The sequence below is a fragment of the Lathamus discolor genome, chromosome 2 (genome assembly GCF_037157495.1).
Source record: "Lathamus discolor isolate bLatDis1 chromosome 2, bLatDis1.hap1, whole genome shotgun sequence".
NCBI classification, from domain to species: domain Eukaryota; kingdom Metazoa; phylum Chordata; class Aves; order Psittaciformes; family Psittacidae; genus Lathamus; species Lathamus discolor.
In genome coordinates this window covers 22,054,199-22,073,471 of record NC_088885.1, presented here as the reverse complement: position 1 = coordinate 22,073,471, position 19,273 = coordinate 22,054,199, and the positions used below count along the sequence as shown (strand labels likewise).

At 41.4% G+C, this 19,273-nt stretch overlaps 1 protein-coding gene across 9 annotated transcripts in view; it reads right to left on the bottom strand.

The window, feature by feature from the left end:
* RARB (retinoic acid receptor beta) overlaps positions 1–19,273 on the bottom strand; it is a 327,327-nt gene that overhangs the window by 179,316 nt on the left and 128,738 nt on the right. For all 9 annotated transcript variants that reach the window (XM_065666116.1, XM_065666114.1, XM_065666117.1 and 6 more), the window contains one exon: positions 16,839–17,341. In XM_065666116.1, coding sequence (XP_065522188.1) covers positions 16,839–17,016 — 178 coding nt within the window. In that variant the 5' untranslated portion in view covers positions 17,017–17,341. The remainder of the gene's footprint in view (positions 1–16,838; positions 17,342–19,273) is intronic.

The window sequence follows — 19,273 nt, the reverse complement described above, 5'->3', positions numbered from 1 at the left end:
TGAATGCAACAAGCTATAGCAGTAAAAAAAAATATCCATTTTGCTGCAGTGACAGAGGGCTCAGTAGGTGCTCCTGCAAATACAGTCATGTTGTGAAACTACTTTCTGTTTCTGACAAAGGTATGCAGGTAGGAGTAGCTGGTAAAGACCTTACAGCAAAATAAAAGGGTGACTGCCAAATCCTGAGAGGGACACAATCATACTGCTTAGTCCAGTTACATGGGAATACAAAAGAAGCAGCAGCAAAGCAAAGGGAGACCAAATTTTGCTCATCCTGCTCACAAACCAGCCCGTGGTTTTGCAGAGGTTTTTCCGTGACTGGGAAGATTTTTTTGAAAACAACCTGTGTGCAGCATTTTAACTCTGAAAATACACAGTGCAGGTCCAAAAGCACCCCGAAGTTCAGACTCCTGTTAGGTTTTCTTGTCTTGCACCTGTAAAGCCCAAAAATCCCTCTAGAAAACACTGGCAATGAATAAAACCACATTTCAGAAATGCCTATTTTGTAGCTAGTATTTCCTCCATTCCTACTCTAGATGTGTCCTATGGAGTAATGCAGTCCTATTCTATTACATGGACCACTGACAACAACATTTCTCCATCTGGCAGTCCCTGGAACTGATGCAATCCCATGGCAAGCACCTCACAGTATCACCACTGCCATTCAAAAGTGTAAGCAAAGTCATCCAATTGCCTTGCCCCTGAAGTAAATCTTGCCTTCAAGACAACTCCCAAGGGAAGGACTGTTTTGCTGTAGGATCTTGCAGACCAAAGAAAAATCAATGGATTGGTATAGGAAACAGAGGGGTTTAATTTTTGTGAGGCAGTGCTTCTTAAACATACTTATCTTTGTGTGTGTGGTTGAAACAGGCAGCTATATCAGGACAACATCAGAAAAATCCTTAAAATTGCAAATTCTGGCACCAGGTTTTCATAGAGCCTTTCCACATCCCCAAAAATGATATAACAGGCACGCAGGCCAGAGATTTACGGCTTCCTATTCAAGCCCTCACTAGCCATCAATCTAAAGAATCAATTCCTGCTCCTTCCAAACAGAAATGCAGCCAAAGACTGACCAAATAGACCTCTTTGAAATTACAATCGCAAAGTCAGAAGGTACCTCCACCATTAACATAGTTATGAAATTGGGAAACTGCATCAGTCTTTAGCAACATATTTTGCCTTTGCTGATGCTGTTATGAAACAACACAAGGCCTGCAAGATAATTTCCGTACTGAGTAGCGCCATACTTGGAGTAATACATTACTGGTGGGACTCCCCTGATGATGTATTACACTAATGCATCATTAGGATGATGTTTCACACTGATGATATATTGCAGTGCAACATAATGAGAGCAATAGCTCACTGGGTGCATAATCCTGCCAGGAGCTGTGCGCCTGCAGCTCTCTGACTTCATTTGCAGTTCAGGGTGTCCAGGGCTTAGATGGATTAGATCCTCGGATACCCACAGTTTAAAGGATAGCAAGAGTCAGAGAAATGCCAACATACAGGTGGGTGCAGTTAATTACAGGATACAACACACAGTAAGCCAATATCAAGACGCACTTTGGCATCGCAATTTTACACCTGTGCAAAACATCTTCAAACTAAGAAGCTGCTGTAGGCAGGGAGGCTGAGGCTCCTTATTCTTATGACAGCAGCCCCATCGTACCAGGCTCTTGGTTGCTTATAGCCTTGGTAAAAACACTTAGCTTAAATTTTCCATGCCAGATGTCTGTTAGAAGAAGGCGGAAGGCTGGGGAAAGGGGGTGGCTGATTGTTTTAATCAGTAACTTCAGTGAAATCCGTTCTGTTCAGCTCTTTCTATGCCCCAGATTAAGAAAAAAGAGGTTGTTTTGCCAACAATGAAAGATTCCAGTGACCTTTATTCTGACCTTTTTTTTAACAGAGCTATTTGATCTGTATGAAATTTTCAAAGGACCTTTGCACTATGATCAGTGTCCCCGACAAGCGGGCAACATTTTCAGATTTGTGAACTCTTCACTGTGAAACCATACACAGTGCTCAAAAGGAGGGCAAACTGATATGCAAACAAGAAGGAACAAGCCATTTTTGAGTAAGAAAAGAACTCCTCCTCCAGTTTTTCACAAAAACATTAACATTTATAATTGAACCACAGCTTCACTACTTATTTAGTTTTCGATTCAATACCTTTGGGGTTCTTGACTAAGTCTATAAACGCACACACGCACACACACGAAAACATAACATGGATCCGGCATGCAATTGCCAACTTTTTGGATTTATTCAGTTGTAGAAAACATAACAGCATTTTAGACAACTACCCAGTGGGCTCTGCATGTTCATATTCCAGGTCCTCCAGAATAACAGCCATCAACAACGGATGGACCAGACTCCTAACCAGGGAACATCAGCTTTTCTGGTCACACATCCGAGAACACCTCCTTGGCTTTCATACCTTTCTCCTGACAACTGTAATTGAGAAACCACAGGATATCTAATGAATCAGACAACAGGACAGTCACCTCAGCTCGCTAAATGATGAGTTGGTATCTCCTCTTGCTCCCATGTGTATTCTTTCAGATTGACTGAGCTATAGGGCTCTGCCTTGTAGATACTACTTCCACCAGTATAGCAAACAGGCTGGGAAAGAGATCTTTCCAAGATCTGCCTCTTCACCAGAAAGGGAAAAAAAAACACAACAAAACCAAAACAAACAAAACAAAACCAAAACAGTTTTAGGAGACTACTTCTGATCACCCCCACAGCACATCTTGGGAAAACTTGATTTCTAAGAAGATTATGCCAGTTGAGCTTCAAACTGACCTAGACAATAGCCGGAGTCCACCCATCAGGATAGTGGGTGCTTCCCAAGCAGTGCTGCTCCCTTCCCATTGCCCAGGGAGAGAACAAGGACCACAGCACAGAAAAGGGGCCAACACAAACCCCACCTTCTAGCTTGCAGCATACAGCTATGCTGTCCCCAAGCCTGGGGATGGCAATGAAAACTCACCCCTTAAACACATTGCAAGAAAAAAAAACCAAAAAGACCAGACTGGCTTCATGCATTTCCTCCAGCAGGCGCCCATGCAAGGGCCAACTGCGTCCTGGCCATAAATTCTCTGTCATGGGAGCATTATACCAAGGGAAAGGAATGCCTTTCCATCTGTGTATTTCCCCTCAGGCGCTCACTTGATAATGAAACCAGTTAAGGTCCTTGGGTTCACAATGTTATTACAGTCGGATAATATTTTGTTTGCAGCCGAGCCTGAAGAACTCCTAAGTAGCAGAGTACAGGCACCATACACCTGTTAAGTCATGGCTTTTCTTCTCTAAGTGGACAAATCTGTTTTAGCCATCTCCAGAGATTTTCCACTCACAGTTAATTACAAAGCACTGACTGTACTCATTTCCTGATCTTAGAGAGAACCTGTAACAAATGTAAGCCACAAATGAAGCCCATTCCCTCTGTCCCGGGGAAATACCAGCAATCCTTCTAGCAGCCCTGGCTGCACTCCTTCACCCCTTTATCCTGCAACCCACTCAGACCTTCTGCTCCATCACAAACACTCGTGCGTACAGAAAATAACCTCTTATTAGGAAAGAAACTGCATGGGCTGGCTGAGCCTAACATTTTAGAAAGCAAACACACCTCTTGAACACAAAAACATCAGAACAGGTGGCCAGTCTCAGGTCATTCTGCAGAGCCCTATGGTGAACACTGAGATGGACAGACCCAGTTCTGGCTGTTCTATAGTCAGTGATGCCCATGTACAGAGCCACTGAGCACAGAAGCAGCATTTCATTCATTTTCTGCATAGCCAAACATGGCTACAGAGATGATCATGTGTTTCCCAACAATTCAAAGGCAAGATTGTTTCAAGTTAACAAGGTCACAAAGAAATCTGCCCCTTGTGGGAGCCACTTTCTCACTATGATACATACCCTGGTACATAGTTTTGATCCAAAGTATCATTGTGCCTTGTACAGTGCAAAGTATTCTGAAATCAGATCAGACAAGATAAGCATTCCAGGGAAAGAGATATGGAAAAAGTAGTCCATCCTAAGAAAAAATGATACTTTGTTGTGACAGCAACCTTTCTTCATGCTCCTCCTAGCAGGCCAATGTCTGATCCTGGGCAAAATCCTTGGAAATCAGCCTCCCTGACCTTAGAGACATACGTTAGGTCAATGGTTCCCAACTTTCCGGACCGATAGATAACTGACAACCATCAACATTTTTCTCAAATCGTCACACACACTTACCATCAACCTTCTGACTTGAGACTCGACAAAGGCGATGTGACTCAGTAGCAAGGCTCTAATGCCTTCTCCGTTACTCTTGCAGGATGACTACTGCTCAGCAGACATAAGCAAAGAGCCCCCCTCTCCACTGGTGTCACCTCTGAGAAACTTAGAATCTGAATCTGCCCACTGGCTCCCCCATTGTTAGAAGCTGTTTCAGACCAAATCCGAGGAGCCAGCTGCCTCCTTTGTCACCGTCCAGGCATAAGCTCCCTTCCAGGCTGCACTTTCCCCTTGTCTTGACTGCCAAGACCCAGCCTAACCTTAAAAACCACTTTTATGTTCCTCTTGCCCCAAAGACAACATCTCACTGAAGATGCCACCCTTCCACTTTGAGGATAAATACAAAGCAATTCCCTCAGACAGGAGGGAGCAAAAACATTTTCTGTAATTATACATGTGGGATAAAAGCACAGAAATTAATTGAAGAAAACTAGACACAGCCAGACAACTTGCAAGGACAAGAAAGTTAAGGAAAAGATTATAGGGAGAGCTCCTGGGTGGACTGAGAGTTGAAGCTACAGGTAAGGAAAGGGACTTTGAGTGCTGGATTCCTTTTGTGATTGTACATTACTGAATGGCTCTTTGTCAGGCTCAAACAACATACCTTACCCTCAAATTACATTCTTTATTTAAGGAAGAAACCAGGTAACCCCCAAAATGTGCTTACTGCATCCAATGAGAAAGGAAAGGCATCAGCTCCAGAGAGAACTTGCAGCAGTAGGACTTCAGGAGAGCTGCTTTAACAACTTTGTCTAGACCTTTTTTCACTCCTGAAAAGGCAAAAGTTTAAGGGGCACACATCTCTCATCTTCTCACTGCTTTCTTACTGGGACTAACCGCAGAGTCTTCTGGGCAGCCAAAGAAGTTTCATGGGCCGAAAACTGATAAAAAAAGGATTATCACGCAACATCTAGGGAGAAAAAACGCACCTATCTCACTCTGAGGTTTAGTGCTAATGCTCTTCCTCTGCATACTTCATTACAGTTTTAAATTCTAGGTTGTCCAGGGTGCAGTATTCTCAGCACTGTTAGAAACCCGCTGGCACACATGCAGAGTGCTTCACAATGGTGAAACAGGTTTGGCAGAAACCTCATTTAAACTACCAGCATTAGTGATTTTCCATATACTTGCACTAGTGATGGGCTGCCTCAGTTAGGCTTTACCTTGGTTATGGAATGCTCCAGCTTGGATGAGCAAGTAAAAATTCTTTGCTTATTGAAAAAAGTGAAATGGGAAGTAATTCTAATATAATACTTTGGCAGTAGGTGAACCGAACAAAGAATGAGCATTTTCTGTGACTTGCGCTGCATGTTTTAATTCACCTTCCCAAACAATTTACAGCAATGATTTGCATTTTTTACTGCACATAAATACACTTACCTGTTCTTAAAAAGCAAAGATACTGCAACATGTTTTCATCAAGTTTGTGTGAGTAAGTCCATATTAAAATGGCAAACATCCCTTCCAATAACATCCTGGCAGAGTTTGCTTCTTTTGCAAGTAATAAAAGCTGAGGAGAGCAAACCATGCTCCAAGATGTCTGGCCTGCACCATGAGGCAACTGATGCATTCCAAACGCCTGTCAGGTCACTTTGCAAAACCAACCACTGCTAATCAATAGTGAAATCTTTCTCTCCCTGACTTACTTAACTATATTTCTCCTTTTGTTAAACAGAAGAAATTGCCAATTAGTTGGACTGCTGGACCAAGCAGCCAGGGGAAACACGGTCAACCTGACCAGTTCAGCTCAAAGTTAAGATGACACAGTTCAATTACGATATTTAACCAATCACTGACTGTGACTGAGGTTTTACTGCTGGTCTTCACATGAACCAGGTCAGTCTCCACAGGCTGCCTTGTTTCTAAACATTCAGCTTTTTCTTTTTTTAAGAAGCCCCAAACTTTGCATTTCAAGGATGGGAGAATTCTTTGCCTTCATTGCTTGGCCCAGGTCCTTTTCTCTTACCCATTATAGGCCTTCCTCTTCTTGCTTCAGAGCTACTTGGAAAAGAGATCATATCTCCCTCTTTGTTTGGAAACTCTACAGTAGTTTGTATGTCACAGCAGTATAATAAATAAAAAGCAATAAAAATGTTAGGAAAGCCCTTAGGAAAGTCCATGCTATTTTTACAATTACTCATGCTGTTGCTGTTTAAGAAACAATGCCAGGAAGATCTAGGACTAGAAGGGGACTTAGAACAATTTCTGTAAGAATAAACCATGGAAATGATGATGTTACCAACAGCAAAGTGTTTTGCAAGGTGTATGGCTTCTCCTGCTGCTTTTTTGAGTGCTTCTAACAGATGTTCAGTTTCAAGTGGTCTGCAGATACCAATAGGCTCATGGTTCTGCAGGAATCAGAGCAGCAGATGTGCCCTGCATTATGTTTTGCTATTCCCTTTATGAATTGATATGTCACCCCGTGGGTTTATAGCTAGTTAATTTTGTAATGACATCACTATTTCTACACTTTCAATGATTCTCGCAGGATTTAATTTCTCACGTAACAAAACTCTTGATCCTGGAATTGCTATGAAAAGGCAATATATAATAAAACAGATTTGTTTACATGATACAGTTCTATTTCCCATCACATGCCTTCAGCGATAGCTATTAGGTAATGCTGGTATGCAGGTGAACTCTTCCAAAGACTGCAGATTTACAGCATGGCCTCGTTTCAGGGCTCTAGACTTAACGTCTGTGCATCTCTCCACAGGATCATTACCCTCAAACAAGTATCACTCAGAGGCTGGAAGGAATGAGGGTAAGAAGGGAATAAGGATAGAAATAATGGGGATTTCCATTGGCTCTGCTGTAGCCCCTAGGTATTTGTCCTTGTCAGATGCTGTGCTCCATAGCAATGTAACATTACTACTGGCATAGCACCCAAATAAAAGTCACAATTCACAGGAAATTGCGCTGCATTTTCCACTGACGGTGACCTTACTGTAACAGGGCACTGCTCCAGCTTTTGGCTTGGACACTTTCAGTCTTACAAGGGAGCCAAGTTTTTTCTCCCTCAAATACGATTGCAGAGGTTGTTAGAGCCCAGAGGTTTTTGCAAGCCTCTGGTAACAGCAGCAGGATACCACCTTCCTCCTCTGGAGTATTCAATACTGTTAAATAATGTCTTTCGTTTTGTTTTTAAATACAGAGAGGGGAAAAGTGATGCTATTACAGCTATATTTAACGGACTTTTGGCATTTTTTTCATAATAACTAATTTTTAGGTATTTAAAAATTGAGTGGAAAAAAACCATCACAAGTTATAAAAGATTCTAGTCAGGTATGTTATAAATCCTTGAAACATACCTGAAAACATTTAACTTTGAGAAGCAAGCAGTGAAAAATTCATTAAGCATGTATTTTCCCCCTATGATCTCTCAGACATTATATTTTCACATTACTGCAAATATGAAAACACATCCTTAGTAAAAGCCCGGTTTTGAAAAGTGCCTGCCTTAAATTTACAGAATGAACACTGATCACTCTCACATGCCCTTACTAATCCAGCTGAAATATCAAGGCTTGAAATTCTAAGAACTAGATAGTTTTTCCACACATACAGAAGAGGATGATCTCCATTTGTGACCACAGGCAGAGAGAAGTCTCCACAGCCCCAAGAGCTGTGTGCCTGTGATTCCATCACTAGGGAGGTAAAAGGATGAGGAAAGGACTTCTTTATTTTTTTTTTCCATAGCATTTACCTCCTCCCACCCTCCTTTTTTTTTTTTTTTTCTCCTTGCAGTTCAGGTTTCTTGTAAAAAGTGAGTATGAGCCTCAGTGCAAGCCTCAGATTTAAACATATGACACTCAGGAAGCTAATAGTGAGGTTAAATCAAATTTCAGCCACTTTGAGCACCAAAAAATAGCAAGACCAAGCTCCACCTGAGGGTCCACACCTATTACTTGCATACACTAGCTGACATCCATCTAAATTTAAGCTGTAAGCATGTTGTGTAACAGCAGGCAGCACACCGAGCCCATGAAAATCGCAAGACTACTCCAGAAGCAGAAGCACATTCCCGTGAGAAATGGCACACGTCAGGCCCTCCAGACACACTTCTTGCACCCTGCTCTGGGCTCCCAAAACATGCTGAACCAAACTCTTCTAGTGCCTTAACTCAGCATGTCTTCCCCCAAAACTCCCACCAAAGCCGGGCCTTTCAGCCCCTCTCCCAAACACCTTGAACTATGGGATGAAAGTCATACTCAAAATCTTTGCTCCTCTGGCATGACTGCTCATACTGGTGAAGCTCATTTGTGCAGGGAGCTGGACTTGGCAGTCCTTGTTTCTCAAGGACTGCCATAAACCTGCAGGTCTAAGCCAAAAGCATATTGTCCTGGTCCAGCCTTCTCCAGCAGAGATATGCTCATAGAGACTTCCAGTGCATCTCCATCACTTCCTCTCCTTCAAAACCTGAACTTACAATCAATCAAAACATATACACTGCTGCCCATGCACTTCCCCCTACAGAGACTTGGAAAGAATGAGCACACACACATGGCCACAAGGATAAGGGGGGTTGAGCACCTCCCATACGAAACCAGGCTGAACGGCCCCAATTTTCTCACCCTGGAGAAGACTGCATGGAGACCTCATAGCAGCCTTCCAGTACCTGAAGGAGACCTATAAGGATGCCAGACATGGACTCATCACCAGGGACTGTAGTGACAGGGCAAGGGGTAATGGGTTCCAACTTAAACAGGGGAAGTTCAGGTTAGATACAAGGAAGAAGTTCTTTCCTGTTAAGGTGGTGAGGCACTGGAATGGGTTGCCCAGGGAGGTTGTGAGTGCTCCATCCCTGGCAGTGTTCAAGGCCAGGTTGGACAAAGCCTTCAGTGAGATAGTTTAGTGTGAGGTGTCCCTGCCCATGGCAGGGGGGTTGGAACTAGATGATCTTGAGGTCCTTTCCAACCCTAACTATTCTATGATTCTATGTTGGGCATGCTGCTCAGCACACAACTTCAGGGTTCTCAGATACAGCCACTGGGAGCTCAGCAGCTTAACCCAGATGAGACCCACTATATTTAGGCTATGACTACTTTCTAAAAATGCATCATCTGAACAAAACATCTCAGGGATGCAGGTTCTGGTTTTCAGAATATTTCTGACATTTACTGTGATATTTCCTCTGAGTACACATGATGTTTTGAAAGGAAAGGAGTTTTCTGTTGCTTAAAGCCAGTCCTTCCTGTTTGTTAGTTTATTCCAAACCCAAGTTTGTGAATAAAACTGTTGCTTTAGGTCTGATTTCAAACATGTGCTAAAGAGAATCTCACGATTTTATGATATAGTTACTTTTGTAGAGGGTGAGTTTGCCCCGGGGATTTTTCCCCACCTAGATTTATCACAAGTTTTTTGAACCAGATAATTTTGTTTGATAGCACATCTGGCAGCATCATAAAATCTCGACGTTCCCAAGCTATTACACAGGAATTACTTTTGTAAATCATTTATGAATATTACTGGGTATGCCTGTTCTGGGCAGTAAGAAAGGAAACAGAGTGCTCAAGGACAAAGGAAGTGAAAAGGGATTCCCTGCCCTCTCAGGGATCATCAGATAAGGTGGGTCTATAAAATTGTAATTGGAAAATATGCTGTCATTGATACAGCTGAAAAGTCCACATAACACAATTTGTTCCCCATATTCCCTAAACAGGCAAAAGGGGAAGATATTCTAGATGAGGAAAACCATAAACTGATCTCTCCTGAAGAAAATTTGCCCTATCCAAATCTTAAGTAGGGCTTCCCAATTAAATGCTGAGTATTTCTAAAAGCATAGTATCCACAAAATAACAACACAAGAAGAGTGCAGGAGGAAAATCCTAGCAAGGCCTCAAGTCTGAGGCAAAATAAAGGCACATTTTAGCTAAAAAAGAAAAAAAATGAAAGAGGTATTTACAAACACCCCATGCCCAAGCTAACACCACCACGGCACCGTGACTGAATGGAAACTCTCCTCATAATTAAAATAACATGATTAATTGTCTTAAAACTGTAGCTCCTACACACAGCCCTTCCGATGGAGAACTGGCAAAATGAAAGCTTATGTTCACTTTTAATACCACGAACTAGCACACAACTAGTAATTCCAGGAGATTGCACCTACTGGTGCAACTGGTGATTGGAAACACATCAGACATTGAGAAAATTTTGGGCGCTGCTACTCTGCCAACCGCAAAGTCTGGCATTATACTCCTTTTGAATGGTGTACCGCGTGTTTCATTTGCAACAGATAATCGACACCATTAGGCTGAGCGGTGACGGAGGGGTCATCCAATAGCACCTGGCAGTGGGGAACTGGAACCAGCCTTTTGCTCTTCACTCCTGATGTCCCCAGCACTTGGACCTACTGTTATCTTTGTTGGGCTAGAACAAAGGAAAACCTCATTTGCAATACTCTGCAGAAACATATTTCCAGCCCTAGGTAAGAAAGTATTTGGTTGGGGAGTTTCCTTGCTCCGGGGCCCATAAGGAGGGAGGAAGCAATTCTCTGGCAGCTCCTGTAAGGCTTCAAAACGCCAGGCTACTTCAGACTACAGCAGGTCTATGAGGGATGCACAGAGCCATTACGAAGCATGTGCCAGAACTACGCCATCCACTATCCCTGCCCAGAATAGACCATTTCTAAATTTGGCTTCCTCCCAGGAAGCACATTCCTCTCTATACATACCAAGAACTGATTTCTTGCAGATCAGTGTAGTGCCTGCTAAAATCCAAAGTGAACTGTGTCTGTGTCCACAGAGCGTCGAGGATTCACCTCCACATGGCAGAGCTATGGCAAGAGCCACCAGCCCTGTTGAGTCAAGAGGCACTCCTGTTCCTTTGGAAAGTGGCACGACTGAAAAAAGAAGCTTTGAGGTGAAAAAAAGAAGTTAAGTTTTCACTAGTTTCAGATTAACTAGAATGACAATGTAACATAGTTTTTTTAACCCAAGCATGGATGCTTTCAAGCTGCACAAATAGTCCAACAAGGAAAAAACCCACAAAGCAAACAAATGGAAGAACTGAAAAGAAATGCTGATTTCCAAGGTCACGAGTGATATCTGCAGGGTATCATCTGGACATCGCTCCTCAGACTTGCCAGCATAAGGCAACACTGGCTGTAGCTAAGAAATGTGATACTGATATTCTGTTTATCCCTCTCTTTCTGAATGCAAACACATGTTCTGTCTTTTTAACAAAGATGTGCGGGACATGCACTGAATAGGTACACAGGTAGTCTTAGAAGTCATCTGTTAATTGCAGATGCATGTAAATGACTATGCAGCAAACCTTCCTAGGGACAAAGAACAGGGGAAAAATAAAGAAGAGGGAGACAGACACACTAAAATTAGAAGGCATGAAAAAGCTCAACAACATAATCAAGCAATGCTGATTAATACATTATTTCCCTAATACAACAATTATAATATTATTTTAGACAACTCCAAAGTGCCAAGGAGTGCAGAGGTTTTTTCTTTTAGCCCATTATAGACAGCACTTGCCTCGGTAACTATGCCAAAGGAAGAAAATCCATCATGTATTAGCCATACTCCAACCTCCAACAGAAATATTCCCCATTTTGTGAAGTAAAAAAAAGGAGATGTGGGAGTCCTTGACCTTCCAAGTAATTAAGGGAAACAGAGACATTCTTGTTTTTATTAGAGACACACAAAACTATTTGAAAATAATTTGAATAGCTGGAGAATTAGTGTATTTGCCTGTTCATGAGTAGTGCATATAGTTTAGAGTTCTCTTGGGGGCAACACATCGTAATGAATATCTGCTATTCATATTTAATGCAATCTGCCAAAGAGTGCTTTTGGGAGGACTTTCTGTGTCAATATAATGATTAACAACAGAACTGGAAAAGTAAATAAATTCCTGCAATGGGTGGAGCTGGCAAAAATATCTTGCAGTACTACACCAGTAACACTGGATTTAACTGTACTCTTTTAAGGATACCAGTGGAAAATCCATTTTCCAGGGAATAAAAAAAGAAAAAAGGCAAGCAGTCTTTAGTTGGGGATGCAGTGGTAAATAACCAGCAGTAATGAAAGGAAAAACAATTCCAGGAGAAATCAACCCCTAAAACAACCATCTGCATGGCCTGAGCATGTCTGAAAAGCCTGAGATGCAACCCTGACTACTAAATATAATTAGTATTTACATAGCACAACCCAGAAGTAATGTCGCAGTTAGTTCCTTGTCTACCTCTTCCAGTTCCTCATATGATATTACTTTCCACACATTTCTCATAAGATTTACATAAAACAGAATACAAAGTCCTTTATTCTTTACAATGCACTTTTAAAATACCCCAGACAGAAAAGTATGAAAAAAAAGTATGAAAAAGCTTGGCTAAAATACAATGAATTACCTTAGCACGGATTTTTCTCCTTGCCATCCCAACAGCCTAATAACATGTTCAGATTTATTTTATTTTATTTTATTTTTAAACTATCTAGATGAAGCCATCTCACTAAGTTTATATAAATTCCAGGACATTCTTGCATCAGGCTCACTGCTCTCCCCTGCCCCCTTACCAAGCTACTCCTCCTCCTTCCTCACAACAAATAAAGGCAGAATATTGATGGTGCAAATGCTCCTTGGCCAAGGACCTAAGGACTAAAATGTGGCAGGGGGCTAGAGTTACAATATGGGGTTGCTTCCATTGAATGCATGGACTACACACATCACCCCACTCAAGCAGGATGCCTGAAGCAGAATACTCCGTCTAAGCAGAAAACAAACAATTGACAACCAAACTGGTTTACTATTTAGTGGCTCCCACAGTAGTTATTGTCCAGACCCTACTAGCCTCTACTAATAAGCAGCATGGCTTCATCGTCTCCATGCTGAGATTTGCTTATGAAACTACAACATCACTGTGAGGCTTTTGGTTCTATCAGCCATAACATAAAGACAGTAATTTCCTCATCAGGTTTTAACTCTAGATATACTATGGCGATCTGCATGGCTTTTACAGACCTTCTTCTGCAAAGAAGCGCCACCTTCTTCAGGTAGTGCTTCACTTTGTTAACGGTTTCTGTAGTTTGTTTTTCTTAAGACTTATTTTTATAATTAGTCTTTTTCTAGAAATTAAGAGTTGCAGTTACATTCACAACAGATGCTTCATAAAGAAGATAAATTCTTCTTAAGCTAGTATTCTCACACTGTGGCAAGCTGCCTTACTGGTCTCTGGCAACAGCATTACCAGTGTTACTGGAATTTTCTGTGTGTGCATCCATGAGCGCTACTTGCCTGAACCCAAGATACTTTTACTTTAATAAAGTGTCATGTAGCAGTATCTATCCATATTTATTTATTCCTCCCTCAAATATTTTACTAAAATTTTGTGGTTTTCCTCTTGGAAACATGTCAGGCTCTGCAGGACTTTTGTTAAGCATCCATTTCCCTATAGCTGCTCCTAGTCCAAAAGACAGCCAGACCCTGTTGGTCTGGGACATGATGGCACACCACCCAGAAAGCACAGGAATGCCTCTCATTTTACTTTTCCTTATTATTTCTAAATGAGATAAACAGTAACCTCCTGAAAATTAGTGAAGATCGTTCCAGGACTGAAGGTGTCTGCTCTGTCCTGCATGGGGTAATACGTTGGTAGGTAAATCAATTGGACTTTATAAAAGTAATGATCTTCTTGACCGTTGTCTCATTTGGTGTTAATGCATAGTTCATGTATGTGTAAAAGGGATATTTTTCCTTCTGACCTCTTTAGCACTGTGACCAGCATTTTGAACTATGTATCTCAGTATAATACAGAAGCCAAGTCACAGGTCATGGAGGCAACACCATTATTAGCATCTATGAAACTAAATCACCCCATCCTGAAACGCTTACTGAAAACTCCTTGTGCTCACAAAATTCAAACATCTAAAATACTGTTGTCTCTTTAATGGGACTGGAGACGTGTATCCCAGCTGTAGATTAAGATAAACCTTATATATCAAGTTGCATTAAGTTATCCAACATGATGGAAAATATAAAACCAATACAGAACAAAATAGAACAGTACAATAATATGAAAGCTTGAGTGACTGTAACTTTGACCAAAAGCTGCTGAACTACATTGTTTAAAAAAAAACCAAAACAAAACAAAAAACCAGACATCTTCACAGCATTCCCGCTTAGCAAAATTATTTCTATTGGATTTTGTATGAATGAAAAGAACCTGGAAGATAAATAGTAAAATAGCTTCAAGCACGTAGAGAGCAATGGTTTGGCCAAACCTTAATTACTTCAGGTCTTTGCAAGCAAGATCTATATTCTTCCACCACCCAGTAGAAGTTCTAACCTTAACAGAGGCCATCAACCACTTCATTGTAAAGCAAACAAACTAAAAAAATAATGAAAAAAAAATCCCCAGTGAAGAACAAAATCCTGAAAAAGAACCCAAAGCTCAGCCCACTTGCTTCCAAGAACTTGTCTCTACAACTTCAGCGATATTAACCTCGCTCTCCAGAATCACAAGTCTACGGGTTCCGAAGCAAGGGAGACTGTTGCCATCAAAGGTGAGAAAAGAGCAGCACAAACCAGGAGTCATCCTGCAGGGGATTGTGTCTGAGAAGAAATTTTAACTCAAGTCACCCTCTTCCTTATCTTGCCAATTTTGGCTGGTGTTTTCAAACACTATTGCCTTGGTCTATACAACACAGCTACCAGGCTTTCATGCTTAGTCAAGGTGAGCCAGTGCTGCAAAGCATCTCAACAAAAATACTGCCATGAAAATGCTGGGACCAGGGCAAAAAGATGCAAGGTCAAAGATTCAGAAGTAGCCGCTTATTTTTCATATTGACAGAAATTCATACTTAGGACTAATTTTTGAAAGACTGAACACTGATTGGTTCAGTAATCACTAATAACTCATCTGCAACACACTCAATTTCACACGAAAAAATCATGGAAAAGAAAAACTCTGCACATGTGATCATATTCATTTGGTATTTATCAATGTACGCCTCAGAAAAGGTTCACAAAACTAGCAACACTTTCTTCCACAGGTGACTGTTCCTCCAATAGTGCGGGATAAATTCGATACAGTATTCTGATAAATAACCAGAATAATTTCTGGCAGGATTGTAGACTTTCTGGCTGAGTGTCTCTCATTTTTCACCTCCAATAAAGATACAACTCCCTGCAATAAAACAGTGCAAATAAAAGCCTGACCTAATTACACCTCTTCCCAGAGGTGACTGGATGAAAACTGTCCACATAACTGGAAAAAGAGGCTTTACTTCAAGACTGCCCAGTCTTCAAATACACACATGTGAGACAGTGAGACACAAAGCCAGAATTAGTACTGGGCATCAAAAAAATCTCACGACTTGTCTTACATTTTGCCTTCACTGTGGTTTCCCCTTCATGTTTGGAGCTCTAACTTTGCATGCTTTCTGTTGAAAGATGTATTGGGGACACTGCCTTTTCCTTTAATAGAAAGCGTAGTCTGGCAAACATGCTGTTTACTCAAGACCTTCTAATAGTGAACAATCATAGTAATGAATTTAGACAAGTGCCTTCACAATAAACTGACCCGCAAAGCTGTATACATTTTGGTTTTCCAAACATGGGTGAAAAATACATAAGTCACTCACTGCAAAGACCTCCAGAGATGCCCATGTGATGTTAGTTAAAGAGTTTATACCTCGCACAGCTTTGTTAAGAGCACTTAAACACATATAAAACTAAGACAAAGCAGAAAAGAAAAAAAAGTGTGTTCATCATAAAATAGTAAAAAAAAAACTTGCCCAGCAACTCAGCAGCACTGAAAATGTGAGACTGCTGCCTGTGGAACTGCCCTGGTTCTGGCTGGGATAGAGTTAATTTTCTTCCTAGTAGCTGGTACAGTGCTGTGTTTTGGATTTAGTGTGAGAACAACCTTGATAACACATTGATGTCTCTCATGCTTTCTGCCAGTGAAGAGGAGCACAAAAAGCCAGGAGGAAGCAGAGACAGGACACCTGACCCAAACTAGCCAAAGGGGTATTCCATACCACAGCACGTCATGCCCACTATATAAACTGGGGGAAGTTGGCTGGGAGCTCAACCATAGACTCAAAGGCTCATTCTACAGCCATATGCAGCTCACAGCTACTAGCTGTCCATTGTGTTGGCCTTCACAAGCTGCCCAGAAAGAAAGTAGTTACCTACAGAGAACGAAAGCAGTATTAATTACTGCACAACTTAAGAGATTTCTGTACTGAGGAACCATTGCTGTTCATAAATACACATGCTCATGAATACAGCTAATACACAACGTCAGATTATGCAGCTAACATGATAATACAGGATATGCCAAAATCCATAGCAGGTTTTATCATCCCTGGTTTCCACAGCTTTGGTGTGTCATAGAGTTACATGTTTATTTGTGTAAAAACAAGATTAAGTGAAAACTGTATTTCAAAACAAATGCATGCTCTTTGCCCAAGTAAAAAACACCACAGATGAGCAACTCCAATTACTCTTATAATAATTTTGGAATGAAAATCAGTCTTTGTTAGCGGAAAACCGGTCAATAAAAACTATTAATACCGAGCACTCACTTGCAGGTGAAGGGGTGCTGCATCCGCTAGTTGGCGGGTGAGTCTGGAGTCCATGGAGGGAAGGGAGTGACAGTCCACCGATGACAGGAGGAAAAAGTAATGGATATGGCGCTGCTGGATAGTGAGTCATATGTCCATTCACTGCTGGTACTGGACATGTGCGGCTACTGGTTGTCATGTTAACACCTCACAGTGTGTAAGTATTATGTTGCATCACTCCAGGCCAGCAAACAGATATCTCAACTTGTGAATGAAAAGGGCTGTCAAGCCTGCAGGTACGGCTTGAGCTAGATTGTGTGATGATGAAAAGGTAGCGCACTAGATCAGATCCGTCCTATATTTGATCGCTGTTTCCTACTCTTCTTTTTTTCAGGACATTCTTGTTCTGCAAATTATGGACAGAAAAAGTCTTCTTACACTAGGTATCAGGGCAGAGTTCAGTTGCTTACACAAATGTTTCTCTGGCAGGGCAGCTGCTCTCTACAGATGCATACTGATACAGCCTGTGGAAAGAAGAAAACAATATATTGATAATAATATACATATTTTTAGTATATACAAATAGAAAATTCTTTTATCCCTTTGCTACTTTTGTTGAGTGATCACTTATTTATCAGTGTCCTACAAGATCAGCTTGATCACTACCTGGGGGTAAAATTCTCACTCTATGTGAAGCTGACAGCAGAACACCCATTAACTCGATTTCCCTGCCTGATATGTTACACCAAAAGCAGTCTCTGGTCAAACGCAATCTTGTTTTGGAAACAGACAGTTTTATAACAGATACATCAATAACCACCTGAAATACTGATATGGTAGGGCTTCTATGTATGTGAAAGCTTTCAGGTTCCCCATAGAAGGTACAGGATGAATGATGCTGAGGCAGCTTCCTGCTTGCTTCAATACCAAGTGTCTGAGGGTGACTTTGTACTCAGCTGTTAACACACTAATTGGTTTACCAGTGATTGTTCGTACAAAGGACAGTTAGTTAATCGCATTATTACTTAAAAGATACCTTACTGACCATTCTCTCTTTTTTTCTGTGTGTGCCTGTGTGCGTCTGTGTGCGTGTGTGAACCGCCTCTATCACCAAACAAGCACCCATTATTTCATGAGCTGGGTTAGTGGCATGATAGGCAGGAAATACACTGCTCCTGCGCTCTGCTAGGGAGCCCACTCACTCTCATGACCACCATCTTCAGAGTCATCTAGAGCTACAGTGTTTTACCCAAATGGCTGTCACCTACCAAGGGGTCCCCATTTTCTCAGTCTGTATACCAAAAGCCTCAGGCTGAGAACAGGGCACTTCCTGGGCAGCCTAAAGCCTTTGTTTCATGATACAACGTGCTACATCCTTGCATCTGCTACAGTCAGCAATCACTATCAACATCCACCCCTACACAGCATTTTTATTCCTAATTCTTTGAAATTACAGCCTGAAAGCAAAGGCAAGATTTTTGGGTAGGAAAACAAAGGCAGTGGTGAAAGGACTTGTCAAGGTCACAAAGCAAAATTGATGCGAGAGGAGGGAAACTGTGACAACGCAGCGTTGACTATTACTACTGCGACTCAGTCTACTAGTTGTCGGTACGAATTCAAATGAGCAAGGAAAAAAAAGTAAAGAGCCAACCCTGCTGAATGCATATGTTTGCCTGTCAGAGAGCAGTGGAGTGTTTCTGCTCTGTGCGGAATACCAGCAAAGGTTACCAGCTGTGCATGTTTTCAGACAGCAATTTCTGCTGAGTGCAGCCTGCTCAGGGATAACAGAAATGTAGCTTGTAAGTATTTGATAACTGTATAAATTATGCACAAAATACCTTTAATGCAATGGAGACAGACATGTGCAGAGATGAGACTGTAACAAGGGTATAGCGAGCTAACACACAGCTGCTGTGCATGCCGAGCATGAGGACCACGTGCTTGGAGACCAGTGAAACCAGGCAGATCTTCTGAGGAAGCCTCAACGTTCAAAATATATTGACTCATTAACAACACAGAATAAGATGAACCTTCACAGGTGACTGTTTTACCTAGCTAAAGCTTTACGATGCTTAAGAGACAAGTATCAAAGGAATACATAAAGAACTAATGTTTTCTAAAGCAATTATAAAAAACCCTGGCAAAACCACCACACTTCAAAATGTTAGGGGGAGGGTGAGAAGGGGGTGGAAAAAGGGAAAGAGGGGAGGGATGTTGATGAAGACCAGTCCCAAATATCTATGCATAAAATTAACCACAGAACAAGGTTACCTATTTTTAAATGATATTGAGCTTTGGAAATAAAGTTTCTAATTTAAAAGTAATGCCTTCAATTACACATCTGTTAGCCAGGAGAAATGAAGAGCTCATCATAAAGCATAAAAACTCGCAGAACCACAACATCAGATATATTTATATATTTAAGTATCCATAAAAGAACCAACTCTTCCAGGAAA